The 9,817-nt window shown below is 37.6% G+C and overlaps 1 protein-coding gene across 5 annotated transcripts in view; it reads left to right on the forward strand.

The window, feature by feature from the left end:
* Ireb2 (iron responsive element binding protein 2) overlaps positions 1-7,307 on the forward strand; it is an 83,551-nt gene extending 76,244 nt beyond the window's left edge. For 4 of the 5 annotated variants that reach the window (XM_039082090.2, XM_063266079.1, XM_063266078.1 and 1 more), the window contains 4 exons: positions 977-1,124; positions 1,210-1,332; positions 3,553-3,738; positions 4,384-7,307. In XM_039082090.2, the coding sequence (XP_038938018.1) occupies positions 977-1,124; positions 1,210-1,332; positions 3,553-3,738; positions 4,384-4,494 (568 nt within the window). In that variant the 3' untranslated portion in view covers positions 4,495-7,307. The remainder of the gene's footprint in view (positions 1-976; positions 1,125-1,209; positions 1,333-3,552; positions 3,739-4,383) is intronic. The other variant, NM_022863.2, reaches the window with a different exon arrangement.
* The last annotated feature ends 2,510 nt before the right edge of the window (positions 7,308-9,817 follow it).

Consider the following 9,817-nt stretch of genomic DNA (forward strand, 5'->3'; position numbering starts at 1 on the left):
ATTTAGTGTGTGTAAACATCCAAGGCAGTTCTCTGCATGTACCCTGGGAATCCATAGGCCTGGCAGCAAGTGCCTTGACCTGAGCCATCTTGCTGGTGTTGCCTCCAAATATTTTTTAGCTATGATTTCTATTCTGGTCATAATAGTAATTATCCTCCACAGAGAAAATCAGTTACCACCTCCTTTAAATATATAGTTTCGCATTATTTCTTTTAATCTAGTGTTTTCATTGCTTTAGAATCTTCTGAAAGTTCAGATATCCAGAGTCTGGCTATACTAGTGTTTCTCAACCTGTGGGTCATGAGCCCTTTTGGGGTTGAACAACCTTTTCACAGTGGTTATATACATATCAGATATTTCCTTTATGATTCACAACAGTAGCAGTATTACAGTTATGAAGTAGCAACAAAATAATTTTATGGTTGGAGGTCACCAGAACATGAGGAACTGTGTTAAAGCATCATAGAGCTTTAGGAAGGTTGAAAACCACCAGTCAATATCATTCTATCATGAAGTAAAAAGTTTTTTTAAGTGTATAAGTTCAGAGTATTGAAGCTTCTGTATAAAAGATCAAATGCAGCTGATAAAAATAAAGTTATTGATTGGCAAGAATTTTTGTTCAGAAATTTCTGGCCTCTAAAACTTCTGAGCGTGGTAGTTGCTTACATGGTAGATTGAGTCTAGAGTATTGCAAATTTGAAACCAGCCTTGGCTTTATATCTAAGTCCTTGCCTTTTCAAGAAAATAGAGTGAGATCTGAGATTTGCCTCAGATTATTAAGGGTGATTAGCTAAGAAACTGTTTATAGATGAGTGATAAACTCGATAAACTCATGTGTAGTTGCTCTCTACTTACTGTGCTAGCTTGAGATTATCTAAAGTTGCGGGGATGGACTACAGCCTTTAACAGATTTTACAACTCAGTAATGTTATCGGTTTCTACTTGACATGAAAACCATCCTTCATAACTTTTATAGCCTTACTCCCCGAGAGTTCAACTCTTATGGAGCTCGAAGAGGTAATGATGCTGTGATGACAAGAGGCACGTTTGCAAACATCAAGCTTTTTAATAAGTTTATTGGGAAGCCAGCTCCCAAAACAATTCATTTTCCATCAGGACAGACGGTAAGGATGTATACAAAAGTGCCTTGGCCATTGCTCACTGGGTCACCTTCTGTATTAAGTGTTTTTTTGTCTGTTTAATCCGTAGCTCGATGTATTTGAAGCTGCAGAATTATACCAAAAAGAAGGTATCCCACTGATAATTTTAGCAGGAAAAAAATATGGTTCAGGAAATTCAAGAGACTGGGCTGCGAAAGGACCCTATTTGCTGGTATGGATTCTGAATTTTATATTCTTGAATTTAATTTTTGTACACATGGAGTGACCCGTGGCTCCAATTGCATGTGTAGCAGAAGATGGCCTTGTTGGACATCAGTGGGAGAAGAGGCCCTTGGTCCTGGGAAGGCTCGATCCCCCAGTGTAGGGGAATGCCAGGGTGGGGAAGCAGGAGTGGGTATGGAGGTGAGGGAGTGCTCATAGAAGCAGGGGGAGGGAGGATGGGATAGGGGGTTTATGGGTAGGAAACCAGGAAAGGGAATAACATTTGAAATGTAAATAAAGAAAATGTCCAATAAAAGAAAAGAAAAAAAACTTAATTTTTAATGTTCTTTTTTGTCAATAACATATCAAAGTTTATTTGGCTTATTTGGGATTTTTAATATTATTTGAATCACACATTTATGAGTTTTGTTTTTATTGATCTTAGGTGATATTTTAAATTTCTATTTTTATTTTGCTACTCTGAATTTGATTAAACCTCAATTTATTTTATTTTATTTTATTTTATTTTATTTTATTTTGCATAAGGAAGTCTGTGTGGAAGCAGTGAAGAGAGAAGAGTCCATCCTAAACTAGCTCTCACTTATAACAATGCCTCCTTTTCACTTAAGCTCTGTCAAGAGACTCAGGTGGCCCAATTTAACACCCCTTGACCAAATAAGAAACCTGTCTATTTGTATTTTCTCTGAGGCTATTCAGTTTCTCCAAGGACAATAACTTATACAGGAGGCACAGGTTAGCTCCATCCCTGTTTGCAGTCTGGTTTCTCAGGCCATGTGTTATCCCTGTCTCCTGTCATATGTACCCCCCACCCCAAAACCCCAGTGTGCCTCAGTTTATATCTTTCCTTCTCAGTAGGGGTTTTAGACTCCCAGTGAGTGAAAGTTGATTGAGTTGTTTTTAAAATGTTATGTTTGAGCTAGGCGTGTAACACGTCTTTAATCTCAGCACTCTGGAGGTGGAGGCAAGAGGATCTCTATGAGTTTGAGGATAGCCTGGTTTACATAGTTCCAGGCCAGTTATGTGTAAGTACAGGGTAAACATAAGGTAGTTGAGCAAGTATATTGTATATTTGTACAGTTCAGATTTTGGAGGAAGAAAGAAGATAAAGAATTGTATGATTAAGGGGGGGGGGGATGTCCTAAAATGCTTCTGAGACAGTATTTTTTTTTTCAAGTGGAGAAGCCAGGTCTGGAAGCTCTAGTTCAGTGGCGCTTAACCCTTCTAATACTGTTAAGGTGACCCTAGCGATAAAATTTTCATTGCTGTCTCGTAAGCATAATTTTGCTACTGTTATGAATCATAATGTAAATATCTATTTTTTGATGGCCTTAGGTAACCCCTGTGAAAGCAGGTTGAGAACCACTGCTCTAGCTCATTTTCTTTAGACAATAAACATTTGCCAAATTAGACTAGGACTAAATCTAGAGGTCTCACTGTAGCTTATTAATTCTCCAATATTTGAGGACCTTACACTTTTAAGTCTCAAAACTTAAGTTCTATTTGCAGATTGTCTCAGACCTTAATAGTGATAGCACTGTCTCTTGATTCCAGTTTATCAGTCTGCCAAGTTAGTTAACCTTTTTATTTTTACTTTTTGTTGTTTTTTGAGTGCTGGCTGTCCTGGAACTCACTCTATAGACCAGGCTGGCCTCGAACTTAGAGATTCACCTGCCTTTGCCTCCAGAATGCTGAGATTAGAGGTGGCCTCTTAATAAAGAGCAATCTATAAAAGGTTTCTGTAGATACCTTATACAGCTCAAATCTCAGTAATGGGATATTCCATCAAAAACTGTACAAAGGGGGTTGGGGATTTAGCTCAGTGGTAGAGCGCTTGCCTAGGAAGCGCAAGGCCCTGAGTTCGGTCCCCAGCTCCGGAAAAAAAAAAAAAGAACCAAAAAAAAAAAAAAAAAAAAAACTGTACAAAGCCCAAAGTAGATATTTTTTTTTTTATAGTATTCACTATAAGGCAGACATAGTGGTACACCCTATAAACACAGTACACTGAGGCCAGAGATCAGGAAGGTTGCCATGAATGAAGCTAGTTTAGGCTATAAATCAAGATCTAATCATCATCATCCAAGGGCCTATAATAATAATAATAATAATAATAATAATAGTAGCAGTAGTAGTAGTAGTAGTAGTAGTAGTAGTAGTAGCAGCAGCAGCAGCTCAAAATCATGAAAAGAAATAAAATGTACATTTATTACAGGGTGTAAAGGCTGTTTTGGCTGAAAGCTATGAAAAGATACACAAAGATCATTTGATTGGAATTGGTATAGCACCACTTGAGTTCCTCCCAGGAGAAAATGCAGATTCCTTGGGCCTCTCCGGCAGAGAAGTATTTTCTTTATCATTTCCTGAAGAACTCTTTCCTGGAATTACGTTAAATATAAAGGTATTTCAAAGATTCCCAAATACTCAAGGAGAATTGTTTCTAATTGCATGCTAATGTCAGTACATATAAGCTGTAGCTCTTTCCTGTTAGTTTGTGTATTAATACATCCATGTTGTCTGAGGACAGTAGAAGGAACTGGCCTTAAAAGGATGCTTGGCAGAGAATTGAGGTTCCACTTATATGTGCCGGGTTTTTAGCTCTTTCTGTTTTGATCAAAATATGCCCCAGGCATTACTCAGTTCCAAAGAGAAACAAAAGTTCACCACTCAAAGTTGGAGTAAGATTTTATAACTAAGGGAACAAAGGAAAGGACAGTAGCACTATATGTAATAGACGTATTCTAAGTGGATAGTGAGTGTAAGCGGTGAGTGATGGCTTTCACAGGGAAGCACAGTCTAAGTCGTGCTGTAGACTTGCACAGGCTGATAGTTGCATTCAGTATCAGAGATCAAAATACTTGTTTTTCTGCTCTCATTGGGAGGGGGAGCTCATGTTTTCAAATAGAAGTGTATTGGGCAATCAAAATTTGAGAAATTAGAATCAAGAAAATGTGGCAAGAAATCAGGTAGTGAATGTGACTACAAATGATGTTAACCAAACACTTTGAGGCTCCGACTCACAGGACATCTTTTTGTTTGTTTAAAGACGAGCACTGGCAAAGAGTTCAGCGTGATTGCAGCATTTGAAAATGATGTGGAGATAACTTTGTACAAACATGGAGGATTGTTAAACTTTGTGGCTCGAAAATTCTTATAGTATCTACTCCCCATGGTATCTTTCATGGCTGGTAACTGCAAAGCCTTCTTCTGTGCTGGACCCAGGAATCATTGCCATGGAACTGCAGATGATTTCAGTATACTTCTCTCCTCCATGGATGTAAATGATAACGAATCAACGTAGTGACTAAAATGAAATCTTGATTTTAAATAATATACGAATGGTGCTATTAACATTGCTAAAATCAACGTGTGAAGTGTGTTGTGGAAGAGACCTGTAAGTATGGGGGGTATATTTTATGAGAACATTTTGTAAATAAAGACAGAATTTGAACTTGTGTTGAAGATTCATATGAATAGCCGTTCTAAAGCTGTTTGTTTTGTTTTGCACCTTAAAACTGGACTACTGTTTGTTGGTTTAAGAATAGCAAGTTGATTTAGAAGAAGCCAGACTAGATCCTAAAATTATGGAAATGGGTACCTGATTTAGAAATGAATTTTTAAATGTTTTTCTTTCCAGAATTGAATTGGACACAATTGGCATTTCCAGTTTGTAATGTAAGTCAGGTTTGGCCTTAGTCTCAATACATCTGCAAGGCATAGAACCTGCCCCAGATCACAGTCCCTCTGACCAGCCAAAATGTCCTCCATGTCTGCAGATAAATGACTGTAAAATACAGCTGATTGTGTGGTACCGTGTATTAGTAAGAATATATTTCCTGTGGTATAGCCCTGTAATTTTTTCAGTAACTTGCCACTATGACCCACTCACAAGCCCAAATACTGGTGTATTAATTTGGACTAGATTTTGCTCATTTTACATGACTGTAACTCCTGTAACCTCAATTAGGAATCACTAGCTGACATTCCACACTCCTTTTATGACTGCTGGAAACAATTTGAGTCAAACTCTAGATTTCCTTTAGACTTATAAATTATCCATCCATAGTTATGGCTATGGATATGCACCCCTAAGGGTTTTGGTTTGATTTTTGTTTTTTTTAACAGTCCTTTAAGTTGACTCCTTGCTATTTGGGTCTTTCTTTTATCTGGGAAACATCACTGTGTTAATTTCATTATTATTTGTTTTTTTAATTAAAATTGACCCTAAAGATAAGACAGTTGGTGGTCACTGCTGTTTGTGTGTGTGTGTGTGTCATGTGTCTGCAGTTGCATTATCTTTTACACCACATCACATGCTTCCATGTTTAACATCATTTTTAAAAGGCCGGAAATTAATTTTAGAAAGCCCTATGCCTCTTTTTAATTAAGAAGTTAAACGTAGCAGCAAAAAGTTAAGCGTAGTGATTTTTTTTAAATTTTTTTTATCTGATCTGTTCTTGTGCATTGCACAAAATGAAAAGTACTTGTTTTATGCTAAACATAAGGAACTACCAAACCAGTGAGTGAAGAGAGCTGAGGACTTTTCACACAGGATCAGTCGTACAGTCTTCAAAATATTTTTCAAATATGTACTTAGTTGGACTAGAGTCTGACAAAACTAGTCTCTTTAGTAAATGTTTTCTTCGCTACTTTGAAACCATACTGTGTTCTGGTAGATGCCATGTATTTGTCTGCACATATATGTTAATCTGTGGAAGCCTGAATCAGGAATGGAGAATTTACAAGTTGAGTATTAAAATACTGGTACATGCTTTAAAAAAATGGTAATTCCAGATGTATATATGGGGGAAAAAATCTGTCATATTTTGAAGGTATACTTTGCCTGTAGTCTGAGCTGCAGGTGTGGACATAAATGTCTGAAAATGGTAAACTCGCTATGAATCAAACATTAATTATTAATCAAACATTTCCAATACAGTAATGGTATAGAAATTGCATTTCAGGAACAAATTCAAGGTTCTCTTAATATCTCACCTAGAAACAGTGACCTAAACTCTTGATAAGCATGGTTTTAAATGGGGGAAGGAAATTAAGCACATGTTCCAATGTGTGCATCTTGTGATTCTGCCTCCAGCCAAATAATGCAAAAATGTGGCACCTGTTTTTGTTACTTTTTTGTTGACTATTTTTAGTATTTTTTGTTATTTTCTAAAAATTACCAATATTTGGAGAAAGAAAGTGAACACAAAAAAAAAGTCAGTATTTTGGATGCAGCACAGTTACCAACAGCAGCATTTTAGTCTCTTAAGAGCAGTGTGCTCCGGCTGTTGTGTGCCTTACTTGTGCTGCTCATACAGATGAAGGAAAGGAGAGGCCTCCAGACACCGAACTGCCATTGTTAGTTACTCCTTGAAGGTTCTCAAGATGGCAAGTACCTGTTAGTACCTGATGAGAGAGAGGCACAGCATCTCCTCACCACACTGCTTGGATTTTTCACTGGTATTGTCCTAAAAGCTGTAAAGCTAAGAGCTCAGCCAGAGTCAGTTATTTGCTTATATGGTGACAATGTAGTGTCCATCCCTCTTCTCCATGGTGACAGGATGAGGAAAATTGACGTTTTTCAGAGCCTTTTGCCTTTGAGTCTAGAGAGAAGATATTAAGGTACTGGATAATGATAATGTATTTGATTTGGGGAGTAAAAAAGGAGAAGGAAGTGAACTTTGGCTCTTTTTCATTGGGGTCTTTTCCCCTTCAAGGTGACTGTGCTGATTTGTTTTGTTTTTGTTTGTTTTATCAATTTTATGCATTATATGTGACTGTAAAACCATATATATCTCTTAAGTAACTACAAATCATTGTTATTTAAAGCCAACAAAATAGCATAACAGTTTTAAGTTCAATAATGTTAAGTATTGTATAGAAATATATTGGAGGTAAAGTTCAGTTATGAAATTGTGTATATGTTATTGATGCTGTAAATTATTTTTAATAAAGAAAATTGTATTATCACATTGGCTAGTCGTATTTTATAGTAACTCAGAATAAAGCATGACTTAAATGGAATGCTATCCAAAAATCTCTCATCAAGTGTGTTCCGTAATCAGATTTTGTTCATTCCCAACATAACATCCAGGATGGTTAATCTTACTACTATATCTCTAAGTTCCTTTCAGTGCTAAGATTAATGAGAATCAGAAGTCTGAAATATGGTTAGTATCCACTTAAGAAACAGTAAATGAATTTAATTCAGGGAGTATCACATTGGATAGTCAAGTTATGGAGATAGTTTAGTATGAAACAGTAATCTGACCTAAATCAGGATCTTCTGTACAAACACAGTCAGGCAGATTAACATTCTAGTGATGGAGTGTCCTACCAGGTGATCCACTCTAACACTGAAGTTTGGATGTTTAAAAACTGTATTTCACCAAGCTTAGTGATGCATACAATTTCTGTGCTTAGAAGGCTGAGGCAGGATTGGTTGAGTTGAAAGGCAGTCTGAGTTAAAGCCAAGGCTACTATGGTAAACACAATTTTTTTTTTCAAACTGAAGTTTCCTGTTTGTAGCTTACATTCATTGAATCTCTTTCTTCCTAATCTGCCTGTTCCTCATTTGTGTGATTCATTTGAATACATATTTACTAAATAAAGTGGACCTACTAGAGATGGCATATCACCTTCATACCTTATGTCTTTTGTTACAGTCATTGTTAACATTTAGGACAGAATTGGAGAGCTCAGTGATAGGAATTGTGTATTACAGGAGGAGATGGCCTTAGTGTAGGATAGTGGTGGTGTATGATCTGGAACCTTCACACTATAGGTCCTGCTAATGGTGTCACTCACTCCTCAGGTGCAATTTCACTGATTGCTTTCCCAAAGCAGTTCATGCACTCCTAGGAGCTAGGACCACAGCTCGCTCTCTCCTACAGTTTTGTAAATATGGTCAGCTCCTAATGATTAGAAAGGATAGTCCAAGGGTTGGGGTTTAGGCATTGGTTTAAAACTCGGCATCCAAAAGTTAAAAAGGTCACAATTACAGATTCTAGGAAAATATCATAAAAGCAAATACCAATGTAGGCACATCCTGATAGTTTGAATATCCAGTCTTCAGACCAAGAGCGGCCTTCACATATTTACCACTTGATACCAGTTTTGCTTCCTAATTATAAGTTACTGCTAGTTTTACTATTTTATATTTTTGGTTGTGAGCCTCGCCTTTTTTTTTTTTTTTTTTTTCTTTTCTTTTTTTTCGGAGCTGGGGACCGAACCCAGGGCCTTGCGCTTGCTAGGCAAGCGCTCTACCACTGAGCTAAATCCCCAACCCCGTGAGCCTCACCTTTAACAGCTGAGCCATTTCTCCAGTGGTCTTACTATTTTAATGAAAGTTGGGGTAACTGCTGGACTAGGTTCAGGATATGGTTAGCCCACATAGCATTTCAGTCAGTGGCAGAACCACATGTAACTGGCTCCTTGCATTGACATTTGCACAGTGAGATTTCCAAAGATACATTTCACAGAATGTCCCATCAGCAGCTTATTAGTACTTGAAAACTAGATCATCTATTAAAAAAAAAGCAGATATACACGTCATCCTCACCGTCTGTTCATATGGCACCTGAATTTTATGTGTCCTTTGTGTGTTGGCACTATACTTTGAACATCAATATCAGAAATATGAAGCTACAAGATTGAGCCAGTAAGATGGCTCAGTGGGTAAAGGGTTCTTGCTTGACAAGCCTGGCCATACAACTTCAATCTCCAGAGCCATGTAAAGGCAAGGGGAAGAACTCCCTCCCTCCCCATGCATGTATATGCTTACACAAAGTATTTTTAATATTTTTTTAAAACTACAAGGTCATGTTTCCTAGAACACGTTTTATGCTGAGGTTGAACCCAAGGAGTTAGACACCGAACCCTACTCAGTATAAGATCGAGTATTTAATTCCCGAAAATTGTTTTACACACACACACACACACACACACACGGTTTGGCAGCACACATTAGGAACCTTAAAAGAACAGTTCGTCCTAAAGATTTTGAAGTACACAAAAACTGGCAAGGTGTACACATAGCACTTGAAGGTGGCAATAGGATAAGGAGTCTAGCCTGGACTATATGAGACGGTCTAGACCTAAAACTTAACCTGTATAAAAGTTTGTGTAGGAAGGTGTCCTTAAAAGTGGGAAAGTGTCTACTTAAAGTGGAAACAGCAAGTTACAGAAAGCATTTTCTCTCTCTCCTGTGTAATAGGGTTTTCTTATGTAGCCCAGGCTGCTTCAGAATCCTGCTTCAACCTCTCAAGTTGCACACCTATCACTATACCGTGCAGTACAGCTTCGAAAAGTGTCCAGGGATGTCTGAGGAAGTGGCTCAGTGGGTGAGAGTACTTGCTTCCCAAACATGAAGACCTGAGTTCAGATTCACAGAACCCATACTAAAAAAGCCAGATTAGTATTTGTGCACGTATCTGCCACCCTAGTGCTGAGTCAGAGGGTGATGGGACAAAAGGATCACT

This window comes from Rattus norvegicus, chromosome 8 (genome assembly GCF_036323735.1).
Source record: "Rattus norvegicus strain BN/NHsdMcwi chromosome 8, GRCr8, whole genome shotgun sequence".
Lineage (NCBI taxonomy): Eukaryota > Metazoa > Chordata > Mammalia > Rodentia > Muridae > Rattus > Rattus norvegicus.